Genomic DNA, 14,735 nt, shown 5'->3' with positions numbered 1-14,735 from the left:
TGGGATTGGTTCTCGCTGTAGAGGTTGTCGAGGTGACTAAATCTACCAGCTGCATACCCATGCGTATCATAAATAGAAGCCAATTAATGAACGTGGCAGATTAAACATGTTTTGCTTGGTAAAGAACAGTCACCCCTCTCTTATCTTGTTTAGACTCGAGTGAACGAAGTGTCTTTCAGAGGTGTTTGCATTTACAAGGGAAATCCAACACTGCTGCCGACGACGGAGGTGATAGCTTGAAGCATATATGAGGTATGAGAAACTTGCCGAGATCTAATTTGCAATCTCGAGTTGAAGCTAACTCTCAGTCATAAATTGTGTCTGTAGTTTGCAAACAAACCACCAGAGAAGATAAACCAACCTGATCTGATATAACATGGTAATTGATGTATCTCAACTTAACATATTAAACCGTGTTTCTATTCCAACTTGATCATATTTCACTCGAAGTATAACGACCTTCTGATTTTCAACTACTGCTTTTCTTTATATGTCAAGCCACCACCCCAACTTATCTCACTATTAGCACCCCCCATAGTCACCTCACCTTCCTTGACACCGGTGGGGTAAGCACAGCTGCCCATATCGAGCTTCTTGGCGGGGCCTGTAGGCGAAATATCGAAGTCGAAAATGTCCATTGGAAGGCCAAGCGTAGTACAGGCTACATTTATGTTATTTAATTTTCTCTGAAAGGTTTGAGTGTCTTACCGTTAGGGATATCGACAATTCCCGCTACATGACCTTGGATTGGAGCGCAGGATAGGAGTAGGTATATCTGATAATCCGAGTACCCGAAGCGGCGGAGATACTCGATGCAACCTAGCAGTCATTATATCAGCAACAATCACCAGAATCAGGTTCAGAAGGCGCTTACGAAGAATCGTTTGCCTGTATGCAACCGTTACATCCATGTAATGCTATCGAGGGGTCAGCGCATCCACAGAGTGACCGGAGAAACGGAGGTAACTAAATATCTACCGCTTTCAAGTGGCGAACATACCTGCTTTCCGTGCTGATCGACGGAGAATCCTTCAAAGGTCAAATATCTGCCAGGTCCGTAATGCGGCTCGACTGGTCCCGGGAGGTACATGGGAGATTTCATGCCCAAGTCGGCCATGCCATTCTTCATAACCTTGAAGTTAATCGTGATAACACCGGCCATCTCAATAGCGCCACAGAATGAGATCTCTCCATCGCCCTGAGAGAAGTGCACTGATACCAGTTAATACATTGAACACTCCATAGGCTGACGAACTCACAGTCACCGACACTGAATTTAGCTCCAGGCACATGGACTGGCAGGTAGACCTTGCTTCCACGACTGAGGTTTTTGATGTCACAGTTTCCACCATGTTCAGGGCGGCCTTCTCAAGTATTAGTACTGCAATATCAAGCATATCGCTATCATTAAACCCAACTGGTAAACGAGGAGCTCAGGGGTTCGCTTCTCCACAGGACGTACCAGGTATCGTTCTAGCTCCCTCACGAGCAATCTTTTCTTTGATATCTCCAGAAGCGCTACCAGCATGCGCATTTTTAGTGTTAGGAGGCTGGGCAACAATCCTGTCTAACTTGTTTGCTGCAATGAGCTCCCCCTCACGCTTGTTCCATGTCGCCAAAACCTTTCAATGGGATGTCAGTCGTTACCAGTTGGTGACTGTTCCTAAAGACTCACCTCTGCTGAAGGTGCACAACCAATGATACCTGGATGGATCAAACCTGGGAACTTGACATGAGGGATATGTCGAGAGCTGCAGTAGATTCCCTCGAAATCCCAGATAGCCTTAGCTCTGCGTAGGCAGTTAGAAATAGCCCAAAAAGAACAGTGACTTAAAGTAATTGGATAACTGAGTCTAAGCCACCTACGCTGTAGGATAGAATTCATCCAAGAACCCTCCTCCATTTTCTTTGGCGAAAACACCTTGAAAATCACTGTCAACTTCTGGCACGTGTCAAGTTAATTTGGATGGTAACAAACCGGTAAAGCCCCTGTCAATGATATTAGAATGAGGTATTCATGATGCCTTGCATTGAAGAAGTTTTACTGACCAAGGTGCTTCTTGTAGAGGCTGGACGTCCATGATTTCCACAAGTAATACATCTCCAGGCTCAGCGCTCTCAATCTCGAACGGTCCCGACAAGTAATGGATCTTTGTAAGATCAACATTGTTGAGATCGTCCGCGCTGTCATTATTTCCTAGTCACTGTAAACAGCTTGAATAATATCATCGTAATTTCAACATACCAATTTGGCCGCCTGTCCAGTCCAGCTGGGCGAAGTTAGTAAATGGGATCCATGCCAATCACTACTAACACTGAGGAACTTACACATTCGATCTTCACGGTTTCCCCATTTTTAATGGTACCGGCAAATGGGATATCAGGATGCCACCTATTATGCAGTTTCTCATGCTTTTCAGCCGGGATATCCAAAGACACTTTACACACGTTGCGGATCTCGGTCAATCCCATGTTGAAGATGGGTGGGTGCTTAGCGGGGTCGCGTGGCGGACGGAAGGAAGGCTACCAGAGTTCGTGAAGTTGAAGACAGATAGATCCAATGGAAAGAGTACTACTAAGTAGAAGAGACGAAGTGAGAAATGAAGAAGGTTTAATACTCTCCAGCTATCTCATAAAGCAAGGCCGGCAATCAGCGACAATTAACAGACACATGAATAAGCAATACATCCCTTGAACGAATGATGTCGTGCAGTTGCACCCGCGATAAGAAACAACCATCGTTATCGGCCGAACTGCCCCTCTTCTTGATCTACAGTATGGGTTTTTCCGGTCTCTATTTCTCGTGTAACTATCTAGTATACGACGATCTTGATATGGCATTGTATGATTAATAGATGGAGTAATACTATATGGCCTTATCGAGTAGTAACATTACAATTTCGTCCCATTGATCTCCGCCTGCCAAGGGTATTGGAAAGAGATCAAATCCCGTAATCTTTAAGCCATCTTCCTGAAATCACCCAATCAATTTGCCAAAAGGGGTGGTAATTGAGGTTAGAAGATCTGTAAGGAGGCACCATCAAATAGTTCCTGGGTGGCTTCTAGTTCACTGGCATCTTACATTGGTTTTTCCGCAGCACTCGAGATGCTTAGCCGTAAATGCGAGCACTTCTAATGGCCTTTTACTGCTTTTTAGTAACAGAACAAGGGCGCTTCTGGACAAGCACCTGAAGTAACCAAAGAAGCACTGACTATTCCATAGACGAAGTCCCTAGGCCAGGTTGGAGACCTAATTCTGACATGATTTATCTAGACCTTTTTCTGTATATGGAGGCGGTGGATCCGAAGGAGTTCCCGACGAAATTCCGGTCCCAAGAGGGTTCTGTGGATGTCGGCCTTCGTATGAGCTGTCATGGCTGTCGAGTTGGAAGAGCTTTAGGTTCAAGAATTCATGCTTGTTTCTCCATTGCTGCTGGCTAGCCGCGAATCCATCACTATGTGCAGGTGATGGTGGTGGATCGGTAATCTTCGTAATGAGGTATGCCGTCGAGGCCTCAGCGATCCCATAAATGAGAACACCTAGGAGAGGAATTCGCTGGAAGATGTAGAAACCGATACCAAAACCAAACAATAGACCTTCTCGGTCATGGAACCAATTTTTCTTTTGCTCTTTTGTAAACCTTATGCGAGAGAAGTATGGTTCGAGCTGAGAAAGGTTAGCAGGGTATGAAAATTGACATTGAAGCAGTTACCAATTCTCTCATCAAGCTTCTCGAAGCAAAGTAACTTTGCAAGAAGATTACCAGGTACCCCCTAGGCAGAAGTATGCCCGTGCCAAAAACTATGGCTGCAGGCCCAAGACCGACTACTTTTTTGAAAGTATAAAAACTAGCTGCTGGGAGAACTAGGCGACCAAGATAAGGGACGTATGACAAGGCAAAGACAGCTAAAGACAGTCCAGCCTTTTTCCCAAATCGGATCAGAGACATCGTGATGGCTTCAGCGGTGCTTTTTGTGTGCGTGCTACCATCCCGAGTAGAGTATAATCGAAGATTGGGATAGTAGGCCTGTCGAAGGGACGAAGGATCCTCGTCTTTATGTTTTGCATAGTACGTTTTGTCAACCCACTGAAGAGAATCCATAAACCTGGTGGCATTAGGAGATACCCTGTGATACTAGAAAGGATGACGTACATGTTGTCAAGAGTAGGCGTGACATATCTCATCAAGGTCATCAGGAAGAACGGAATTTGAAGAACATGGTTCTGGATGAAATCTAGGCCTCCTACCACTTCATTGTCCCACGTCGAATGCTCGAAATTGATAACGAAAGAAAGGAGCCATAGCAAGACCTTGATGCCAACAATCTAGCAATTCCGTCAGCATGGATAAGAATTACTCCATCGAATTGGCATCCATACGGGAATAGCTACGGCTATGCGGATTGCAATGCCTATTGCGACAGCGATAGCGGCTTGCTTGTAGTGCTCAGATGTGAATAAAGCAGGGTTCTGCAATGCCCTCAGAGCTGGATCTGGTCAGCAGGGGGGCCGGGCATATTGATAATACATGGTAGGGCGTACTGACCTCCGACGACAGTCAATTGCGCTCCACGCAAGATGCTATTTGGCTCGAAATTCGAGATCTCCAGTTTCTTTTTGAGTTGTTCTTGAGTTAGAAGTGGTTTTTGTGCCTGGGCCCTGGGTTGTGCCATCCTGATTGTCGCTCCCAAGAGGATAGATGTGTGAGCTCTGAGCTTGTTTGAGTTGACAAGCTGAACAAGCTTCGTCAGCGTGGTGGGATAAGCTCCTAAGGACTCGTACAGCCCAATAGCGCGGCAGGACAAACGCGTTGTACCGTAACCTCCCGCCAGGTACACACAGTAGCACCAGGTACAGTCGCACTTAATTCCAGATTATTGCTTCGCACGAAAAAGAACAGATCGATCCTATATCATCCGGCCTGCTCGAACTGACGGTTCCTAATCTCGATTGTCGACGGATCTTCCCACAAGCTCTCCCAACGATAAGCGGGGGGAGTTGGGCGATCTCACTCCACGATCTCCATATTTCTTTACGAGCGTTTCGGCCTCCAAATGCCTCACACAGTCATGGTTCTTAGGCAATAGAGAATCTCATTTCTTGGGATGAAGCCACGATGGCGTCTTCAAGTCCTGCGACTCCAATTTCTCGCCGTTCGATCAGCCTGCCATCCCCTCAGTCGGCTTCCGGACCAGATCCGCAGATCGAGGTCCTATACCATCATCCCTCAGCGCGGATCATTTCGTTCACGACGTCGAATCCGACATCACAATCAAGCCCAATTACCAGTAGCCCTGGAGGAGAAGAGGAACCGGGGAGCTTGTCCTGGGTATCTAGATTCGAAAGGACTATCGCAGTTGGTATGTACAATTATCCGCCACTGCGGCCCCCTTTGCAGACCAGAGGCTTACTTCTCAATCGCAGGTCCTTTACGCATATATCGCGCCCCAGGCTCTGTAGCATTTTTGAACTGTTCGAGAGCTCTCCAGCCCATACTACAAAAATCACAATGTTGGGAAGTGGATGGATCGGGTAAATTCGTCTTACAGATAAGGCGGCCTCAATACTGGCGCATCGAAGTACCCAGCAAGAGCGATGACGATAAGGTTCGGGTTGAGGAGCTCAAAGAAGTACTCGCAAAAGTGCTATTATTCGAGAAGACTCCGTGTCCATTCCAAAGGAATTTTACAGTGGAACTGCCCGACCCTCCACAAACACCCGTTAGGAAGAGGCCATGGAAACCGGTGGAGAGACCAAGGCTCGATATAACACCTACACCAAAGCACGCGGATGAAGAGAATAGCTATTCTGCCGGCAAAGGATCTTCCAAGACGCAGTCCTTATCGACCATTAGTGAACTTGTATCCACTCCTACAACCCCCTCTCGGGACCCAGCCTCTTCGACCACGACCACGCACACACCGGGCACGCCCTCAATTGCTGATCTATACCCTCCGAATAACGGGAATAGACCTGAATTGTCCTCAAGTCCCGACAGCAAACAGAAGGAGGATGAGACAGTATTGCCAGATCCTTTTACAAATACAATCTCAGACAAGAACACTCCAGCTGGCATTTTGGCGCCATCATTATTGGAGTCTTCAGTGAACAGTTCAAGATTCGGCAGTTCAAGTGGACTTGAAGAAGACAGTGATAACTTCAGTGATACTACTGATGATACAAATGTCACAGTCAAAGTCCAGTCCCAGCCAGCCCTCCGGCCAACGACATCTGAACCCAACAACGACGATCGTCCCCAGGCAGTACAAAACCGCAACCGATTGATAACAGACACCCCTGTTCTCTCAATTGTTACCAGTTCACCATCCAAGTCTAGAACAAATTCCCCCTTGCGAAACTCCACTGTAGTTGAATCAAACCCGAACTTTTCTTCCAGCGTTGAGTCATTCCACTCAGTGCAATCCTGGCATTCTCCTCTAGCTCCCCCTTCACCTCCAACCTCCCACCCCTCCTCTCCAACTACTACTACCAGTTACCCCTATCCGCATGATAATATTGTTCTGCCGAAACGACCACATCACACACGCGATACGTCAGAACTTACAACCGCGTCTCATACACCCGGTGCCTGGGAGACGACGTCAATAGATTCGGGATCTGTTCCAAGGAGTTTGTCACCACCGCCCAAAACCCCTACATTGGTGAACGATACCAACGAAAAATCGGATGATGAGCAATTTGAAGTTATTACCCCTCCAACTGCAAGGTCGGGTCTCCGTCATCGAGCTACGACAAGTAGCAATTCACGTCGCCGGACCCTATCGCCTCTTCCTGCAGCTGTGAATCTCTTCTCACCTCCGAAACACCGTCTAAAGCGGCTTCAGACCACTAGGCACCTTCCCACTGCAATCATCCAGAAGACCTGCGAGATCCTCTTGAGCCCTCCAAGCCACCTACTTCAGCTGATGCTTAATATTGCCTCTAAGATTGCAGCGGGTGAGTGGAAGGGCGTGCTTTCTGGGAATGGAGAAGATGTTCATTGGGATTTCGAGGATGAATACGTTGGGGAGGGATGGACCGAGGACGATTATGGAATGAGTCTGCCCAACACAGAAGCTAGGCCTAAGAAAGCCAACACAAAGACTGAGGGAGGCTTTTGGGAGGTTGATTAGGAGTGCAATGTTTGTGATGAATTTGTGAATTTGGTGAAGTGTACGATTTTTTGAGAAGGAATGCTCCGCATTGATCTGTGGAATGTCCAGACGACTGGTATGATTTGGTGTCTTGCATCTAAGGAGGAATTGGATGGGCACATGGCATTCCCGGCGCATGTCTTTTGTGATCTTGATTACGGTCGTTTATTGTATAGAAGTCTAGATTGACATTTGGACCTTCAAATAACAGGATTTTACGACCCTTTTGCTCCATAAAATGGCAGAGCCGATAGTTAGCCTAGGTAAATTCAACTACTACTTCAACTTAATGTGACAGGAGTAGTCTCTAGATCATAATGAACGCCGTCCCAATGCACGCCTTCCTTCCCATCCACTCATACAGTATGCCATGGTATGATATGACTCAAAAATCAAACGAACACCACTCCCTTCTGGGAGGCATCATGGGCATAACCCCTCCCTCAAATGAACCTGACTGCTGAAGATGCATATATGCTGTTTTTATGCTCTCGTCGTACTGCGATACCTCCATTTCTGTATCTTTATAAGGAGCTGGAGCACCTTGTGGAAACCAGATTTTCTGCCAACTGCCATCCTTGCCACGAAATCCCGCTTCATCGTTTTTGTACACAACTGGCCTACCCTTGAACATCTTCAATCTTCCGTCAACGCCCTTGGAACTATAACTCTCTGAGCTATTTTGCCCAACCGTTGCGGCGCCGTTAAGGGATGGCTGTGAAGAGCCAACAGCTTGGTTCGCATTAAAAGCATTTGCGGCAGGAGGGTTACCGAACGGATTTGCATTGGGAGCAGCAAATGGCTGGGTAGCACCAAATGGATTTGAGGTACTGGCCTGCGTAGGAGGTCTTTGTGCAAAAGGGTTGACCGTCGATGTTGACGCACTGCCGAAAGGATTCCCACCTATCGTTGGTGGTCTAGTGCTAGGTTGTCCGAAGGGATTCTCCGATATAGAGGACGGAGCTCCAAACGGAGCTGAGCTTGGATTGCCAAATGGATTTTGTTGTTGAGACGGAGGGTTGGCCGAGCCGAAAGGGTTTGAGATTTGGGTAGCCGTTTGATTGAGTGGGTTTTGCTGGGCAGGTTGTGATGGTGCGCCAAAAGGATTTGTGCCTTGCTGTTGTTGTGGCTGAGCGAAGGGGTTTGGAGCTGCGGCAAAAGATGAGAACGGAGCTGTCGCGGTGTTCGAAATGCCTGAAGCTGGACTAGCTGATGGAGCTCCAAAAGGATTTGGTTTCTGTCCCAAGACAGAAGGACGACCGAAAGCCCCAGCTGCACCAAGTTGCGAAGGCGTTCCAAAGGATTGAGAAGTTCCGCCGAATGGATTTGGTCTCTGCCCTAGACCTGACGGCTGTCCAAATACACCAGTTGAAGCCGTTGTAGAGGTTCCAAATGGCGAGCTGGCCGCTGGCTGGCTCGGGGCACCAAAAGGATTCCCCCCGCCTGAAGCTTGAGTAGTGGGCGTACTGCTTTGTTGACTGAATGGAGTTGATGTCGACCCCTGCCCGGAAGTGGACATGCGGCAAATGTCTATCCTATTGGGGTGCTCCTTCTCCGCACTGATAATAAAATTTATAGCCTCATCAACATTGCTGAGTGCGGTTTGCATCTGTTGCTCCGAAGCCTGGAATAACTTATCTGCCTCTTGTACCTACAATAGATCAGCACCCAGTTTAATGCGTCACAAGGTTCAAACGTACAGCTTGCTGAGCATTCCCCGACGCCAGAGCCATATAATGCATAAGACGCATTTCTTCAAAACTCTGTTCCCTTAATGGCCCACCAAACAGTTGTGCAGGTGCCTGCCGTCCAGGACCGTATGCAGATAGAATCCATTGGGGCCGTTCTGTAGAAAGGTCTGCAATTATGGCATCTTTGTCGAGAGAATAAGGGGTATTCCGTGCTGCAGAAGTTTTATACAATCAGCAAGGCTCGATCCGTAGGGAACTTGAACTTACCTCCACCTTGGTAGCTACTGGAAGAGCGAGTATTCGAGTTGTCTTGGTTTTGAAGAACAGCAAAGCGGTTGCCATTAGGGATGCCTTGATTGAGTGGGGGATGCTCAAATCTGCATCTATCTTTATTCTTCAGTAAGCCTTTGATCTCTCATATATTATAAGACCCCTACCTCCATATCGGCATGCGCCTTGCTGCCAAAACTTGCACACTACTGGGGGCATTGTCCCAGTTGCAGTGGGAACCCTGATTTAGTTGTTCGGAATGAGCGCATCGCTGTCCCTATGACATTGTCGTGGGGGCGCACAATCCGTGAAGAGTGGTAGAAGAAGTGTTGAAATTACAAACAGCAAGACGTGCAATGTGATATAGTGACTGGGATGAGTGCTCTCGAGCGCCTTTCGGGAGGACGCGATCGACAAAATTATACTAGGTTCGCGTTCAATGGCGAGAGCCTTGGCACGTGACTGGACAAAGAGCCCTTTATAAGAATATATTTTTGAGCATGAATTCTTTGTCTTGATGAGGATAACAGGCTATCAATAGATGTGTGGTATGTTATTATTGGACCTAGGCTCATGGTATCTCTATGGTGCCTACTTCCTTATACCCTGAGACATATTCAGTCACTTATTTCTTCTGCTCTAATCATCTTCCATAGTGCAGCCTTGGTAATCTCATCTTCGAAGACCCTATTCAAAAGTACTTCTAGCTCCTTACTTGCTTTTGCCACTGCATCCTTGTCCTTGGGACCCTTCTCTGCTAAACGTAGCTGCCAGTGTTTGGTAAAGGCTGTGATCTGTTGCACAAGAACCTTTTCCAGTTCCTTTCTTGCATCGAGGACGTGATCAACGACAGCTGGGAGAAGCTGACCCCTTACAAGAGGAGTGATATACGCTAAGGGATTAAACAGTTGCTGTCGGGCCTGGAGTTCTTTAATAGTCTCCCAAATAGGGGAGAAGTCAAGTTCCGAAGATTGACGGATGGAGTCAGGTATTTCGTGGGTCATGAAGAGATTTTCAATAAGCATAAGGTTTTTGATGAGAAAGACTTGAGCATCCATAATCGTGGAAGTACGCTTAATGGTCGTCGCAGCTCGTTGAAGAGACTCGGTAGCTTGATGTACAATCTCGTAAAGCACGTCTCCCTTTTTCTGATAGAATTTTAGATTTCGTGACCCTCTGAGAGGAGACAGTGAATTACTTACAGGCCTATCATACTTGCTATCATTGTACATGATCAGTAAGCTGACAGCGGTTTTGACAGTTGGGTAGGCGCTTGATACTGCCGGATCCGCATGAGCAGCGTTGCCAATCTGAACCTTTGAATCTTCTCCGGTACTGTCGTTGGTTTTGCCACTTTCATTGGAAAGTCGATCAGTATCCGAAATAGAAATTGTTAAATCGTCAGGGGTCGGTTTGAAGTGTTCAAGGTCCATAGCAGCTTTGATGAAGAGAGAGTCGGACAATGGCCAGAGATGGTCGTTCAGTAATACTCGGGCTGCCGAAGTATCACTCTCGTGGGGTAAATCATTCTCCTCTTCACCCTCGACTGGTGCCACGCACATTGTTTCCACCCAATTGACTAGGTCAACAACTCGACGTAAATTTCCATTGCTTAGGTATGGCGTCAAGACAGTGTAAAGTGTTTTGACATGTGATAGACGGTTTTGCTCGAGCTTTTCCGTATAATTGTACTGTATGTTCCGTGATGCCGGATAAAGGGCCAAGATGGGACCATTGCCAAAGAATTTTTCAACGAGCTTCAGCTCATTGCGGCATATATCAAAAACATATTGAACAGAGCTCCTGGCAAAGCGCTCGAATTCTGCATCTGACTTAGGTTCATTGGCTGTGAATTTCCGGAGATTCTTCAAGACCAGTGGGCCAAGAGGTTCCCGAGACTTAAGAAAAGATTCAACAAGTTGCTTGTAGAGCTCATGCCATTGATCAATGTATGCACCCCGTCTAATGTCATCGCTGATTTGTCCAAAGGCAAACTCTGAGGTGTGCAAGAGCCTCTCGAGAGGTGATCCGAGCTTCTCGATAGCTGCCTCATATTTGCCATACAACAAGACGTATTCTGTTGTTTCATTCTGCTCCTTTGATTTAAGCTGCTTTGTGACATCATCTGATACCTCGCGGAGGGCAGAAGAGAACGCTATCTGTATGATATTGAGAGATCTTTCTAAGAGGGATGTGTAACGTGTCTTGTAGGTAGTAGAATCGCGATAAAGCGGCTTTGTATATAATTAGTGCTTGTCAAAGCCAAATCAGACGAATAAAGGGATAACGTGACCAATTTGCACAATTCCCCAAAGGGAAGGCTTTTGAAACAGGAGGAATAGAATTGGACATACATGTTGATCCATGAAGTCTATACATGTATTCAAATTTCTCAACATATCCAGGAAATCATCATTCCTGACAAGACGGCCTGTTCCAGGGGCGTTGAGACGTCGTGTTAAAGGCTCAAGGTACGCATAATATTGAAGATCAGTCCCGATTTCATCAGCTAGATCACGAAGTCTTTTCTGCTCAGCTAATAAATCCTCGCACTGAGCCTGGAATGCCGTAGTTTGAGTCTCAACCGATCTGAAAGATTCAGAAAGGGTAGCCAACAATTCTAACGCAGACGACGTATCGTTAAGTAAGCTGTCAAGATGCCGTTCGGACAAGGCCAACTGATCCCTATACAACCTTGTTCGAGCATTAGCTTAGCATGCATAAGACGCGTTGCTGTCAACATACTGATAGTCCTCCTGATTGGTATCCAATAGTTCTTCCTCACATCTTTCGAATCTACTCTCAAAGCAAGCAGCAATACTCCTGTCTGCTGGAATCGCAAAATCATCAAGCTGTGGTACCTTCTCTGAACCATTGGCAAGGTAGCCAATAGCCGCTTCGTAGAAATCGCCATATGATTTGGCTCTTTTGACCAGTGTGGCCTTTGGGGGATCTTTCCGCCCAGGTGCATCTTCAAACAGCTCCGTTATAGGCTCTGGTGGATCAGGTATCTCATTGCTTCCCTGCGTCACAGATCAGTGTTATTCCTACGGCCACAGTTAGGAGACCTGACATTGGGTTGTTTTAGCAAGGATTCTCTTCGACGGTGCTTTGATTGTAACGACGAAGCATCCTCCTTTTTGGACTGCTGAGCAGGCACATAGCTGTACCATGGATCATCATACATTGTCTTTCATTCGATCTTTCAAGGAGGCGTCGAAAAGCATGAGGCTGATGAACACGGTCTGACAGTTGAGAGATCTAGCAAGCACGTGCCGCAAGGCTCGGACAAGGCCGCGTTGGTGGCTATAGTAGAATTGTCGCACAAATTATAATAGGTACCTAAGGCATAAATTATACGTTCCAATGGTTTCCATCCATTAAATCAGCACGATTTGTGAGGTCACATAGAAAACATTAGCATCCATTATTGACCTCATTTCAGGTGATCGAGTAGGTTGTGTTGAGGAATCCATAATGTTTCCATCCACTCAACCGTTTTGAATTATTCAAAGTGATATCTTACATTTTAATCTCTACAGGGATATGGCATCGTCATTGATGGTGCAAGGCTGAGGAAATCAACCCTACTACGAAAAAAGGACGTCGAGTGGGTTTAAGGTATGTTTTGCCTCAATATACCTAATCAAGAGATATGTCAGCTAATGTTCCCAGACCTTCAAGATGAATCCATCAAGAATTGTTCCACGGTCTCTCTCAATTGCTCCAAGAGCGAGTAAAGGACCAGTTGTGCAAAGAAGATGTTTTCGAGGAGCGAACAGTTCTCGCGTTGCCGTTGGAAATAGGTCGATACCCAGAGCTCGAACAGCAGCATTTCTCTTATCGGCCACTGTTGGTGCGGGATCCTTATATCTGATCTATCCAAGTCAGCTTCATGCGGAGGCGGCGGAGGCGGTTCCGGCCCCAGGAGAAGTCAGGTTCGAGCAACGGTCAGAGAAAGGGCTTCAGGATTTGACTGTCTCGCAACATCAACAAGCAAAAAAGAGTTGGGAGGAACCAGGAGTCTATGCTTGGGGTTCGAACAGCGGTCGAGTCATAGATCCAGATTCGGACGAGACGATCATCAAGAAGCCCAGAAGGATAGCTTACTTCAACGGAAAGCTTATTCGAGATATCAAGTTGGATAGAAATTTTGCGGCAGCCATCGATGAAAATGGAGACCTACTTCAATGGGGAGTCGCTTTCTCCCCAAGCTGTCGAGGCCCAACCCCTACGTTAAGAGGAAAAGATCTCGTCAAGATCTCCCTCTCTCGGGATCGTATCATAGCACTTTCTTCCAATGGCACCGTTTATTCTATTGCCGCATCTCAAGCGGACCATCAATCGGGACCTAAGCCCCAAGAAACCTCCTGGATCCCCTTCTTGAAGAGCGAATCCCCTGTCAGTTATCGAACGCTAACACCGAGTAATATGGAATTTGGGGAGAGGGTCACGGATATCAGCAGTGGCCTCGATCACTGCCTTATCTTAACATCAGAAGGACGACTGTTCTCGGCCGCATCTGGGACCGAAGATTTTCCATCAAGGGGACAGCTTGGTATACCAGGTTTGACATGGATGACTAGGCCTCCTGGCCCTCACGATCAACCACATGAGATTAGTACGCTGAAAGGTTTTGAAATCGCAAAGATCGCCGCTGGAGCTTATCACTCTTTGGTCGCCGATAAAGAAGGCAGGGTCTGGTCTTTCGGAGACAACTCCTCCGGGCAGTTAGGTTTTGATCTTGACCCCGAGTCACCCACAATCGATGCGCCGTCTCTTATTCCAATTGACAAACTCTACAAGGGCGCAAATTTGCTTACTCGGGTTACAAATGTAGCAGCAGGCGGGGCCAATAGTTTCTTTACAGTTGATGCTACTAAGATGACTGGACGAGGGGAAGATGGTTTACGTGGGCTTGGGCAGATTACTGCGGACACTTGGGCTTGTGGCGAAGGCATCTTTGGTGCACTTGGCAATGGACGGTGGACACATGTTCAGGATACGCCTACGAAGATTAAAGCACTCTCTGGTCTTTTTGAGTACGACGAGGTCACGAATACTGTTAGTCCCATCCGCCTCTCACATCTGTCTGCTGGCTCAACACATGCTTGTGCTATCTTGAACAATGGCACAAATGTAGCGGCTGGGGATCGAAGCACCGAAAATGATATAAACTGGGGCTCAGATGTGTTGTGGTGGGGAGGCAACGAGTTTTTTCAGGTGGGAACTGGGAAGAGGAGCAATGTAAATAATCCTACTTACATTGCGCCGCTTGATGCTGAACCAGACATGGAGAGAGGGAGAGCAGAGGAGCCCAGATTTCAAATCACACCAAGGACGAAGATCACACTGGGTGGAAGAGACGTTAATGTTGAGCAAAGGGTTGAATGCGGTAGAGGAGTAACCGCTGTATATTCGTCGACATGTGAACACAAGGATGACCCCAATTCGGTCAATTCCTGGGGAAGCAATAGTAAGTAGAAGCTGGTATCCTGCGGCGGCGTTTGCTCCGTGGTTACTTATATTCGCTGTATGTATTCATAACGACTGCTTATGCCTTGTACACGCAACTATGTCTTCAAGATCATATCTCCTGATTATTTTCAAGGTCAACCT

At 47.0% G+C, this 14,735-nt stretch overlaps 6 protein-coding genes across 6 annotated transcripts; 2 read left to right on the top strand and 4 right to left on the bottom strand.

The window, feature by feature from the left end:
- Window positions 1–113: 113 nt before the first annotated feature.
- M430DRAFT_148165 (hypothetical protein) lies at window positions 114–2,646 on the bottom strand. The gene is made up of 12 exons (XM_024863109.1): window positions 2,329–2,646; window positions 2,246–2,270; window positions 2,050–2,197; window positions 1,979–1,989; window positions 1,867–1,921; window positions 1,676–1,790; window positions 1,463–1,622; window positions 1,260–1,364; window positions 1,001–1,212; window positions 875–917; window positions 709–819; window positions 114–661 (listed from the first exon to the last, which is right to left on the bottom strand). The coding sequence occupies exons 1-12, from the start codon at window positions 2,470–2,472 to the stop codon at window positions 474–476; spliced, it is 1,317 nt and encodes a 438-aa protein (XP_024716716.1). The 5' UTR covers window positions 2,473–2,646; the 3' UTR covers window positions 114–473.
- Window positions 2,647–3,370: 724 nt separating this feature from the next.
- On the bottom strand, window positions 3,371–4,629 carry M430DRAFT_90176 (hypothetical protein; the record flags this gene model as incomplete). The annotated part of the gene is made up of 5 exons (XM_024869659.1): window positions 3,371–3,667; window positions 3,714–4,107; window positions 4,155–4,327; window positions 4,382–4,488; window positions 4,548–4,629. Coding segments are annotated over 5 exons (1,053 nt in total), but the record flags the coding sequence as incomplete, so codon positions are not given.
- Window positions 4,630–5,117: 488 nt separating this feature from the next.
- M430DRAFT_54342 (hypothetical protein) lies at window positions 5,118–7,134 on the top strand (the record flags this gene model as incomplete). Its single annotated transcript, XM_024868460.1, has 2 exons — window positions 5,118–5,361; window positions 5,426–7,134. The coding sequence occupies 2 exons, from the start codon at window positions 5,118–5,120 to the stop codon at window positions 7,132–7,134; spliced, it is 1,953 nt and encodes a 650-aa protein (XP_024716714.1).
- A 406-nt stretch (window positions 7,135–7,540) lies between these two features.
- On the bottom strand, window positions 7,541–9,335 carry M430DRAFT_31655 (hypothetical protein; the record flags this gene model as incomplete). The annotated part of the gene is made up of 4 exons (XM_024866052.1): window positions 7,541–8,806; window positions 8,856–9,058; window positions 9,114–9,233; window positions 9,284–9,335. 4 exons carry the CDS (start codon window positions 9,333–9,335, stop codon window positions 7,541–7,543), a joined length of 1,641 nt encoding a protein of 546 aa, XP_024716713.1.
- A 398-nt stretch (window positions 9,336–9,733) lies between these two features.
- Window positions 9,734–12,303, bottom strand: M430DRAFT_110794 (hypothetical protein; the record flags this gene model as incomplete). The annotated part of the gene is made up of 5 exons (XM_024861388.1): window positions 9,734–10,264; window positions 10,319–11,350; window positions 11,471–11,810; window positions 11,862–12,139; window positions 12,190–12,303. 5 exons carry the CDS (start codon window positions 12,301–12,303, stop codon window positions 9,734–9,736), a joined length of 2,295 nt encoding a protein of 764 aa, XP_024716712.1.
- A 247-nt stretch (window positions 12,304–12,550) lies between these two features.
- Window positions 12,551–14,687, top strand: M430DRAFT_45884 (hypothetical protein). Its single transcript, XM_024867802.1, has 2 exons — window positions 12,551–12,737; window positions 12,792–14,687. Exon 2 carries the CDS (start codon window positions 12,801–12,803, stop codon window positions 14,598–14,600), a length of 1,800 nt encoding a protein of 599 aa, XP_024716711.1. The 5' UTR covers window positions 12,551–12,737; window positions 12,792–12,800; the 3' UTR covers window positions 14,601–14,687.
- The last annotated feature ends 48 nt before the right edge of the window (window positions 14,688–14,735 follow it).

The sequence above is a fragment of the Amorphotheca resinae genome (genome assembly GCF_003019875.1).
Source record: "Amorphotheca resinae ATCC 22711 unplaced genomic scaffold M430scaffold_14, whole genome shotgun sequence".
NCBI classification, from domain to species: domain Eukaryota; kingdom Fungi; phylum Ascomycota; class Leotiomycetes; order Helotiales; family Amorphothecaceae; genus Amorphotheca; species Amorphotheca resinae.
This window is presented reverse-complemented; position numbering and strand designations above follow the sequence as displayed.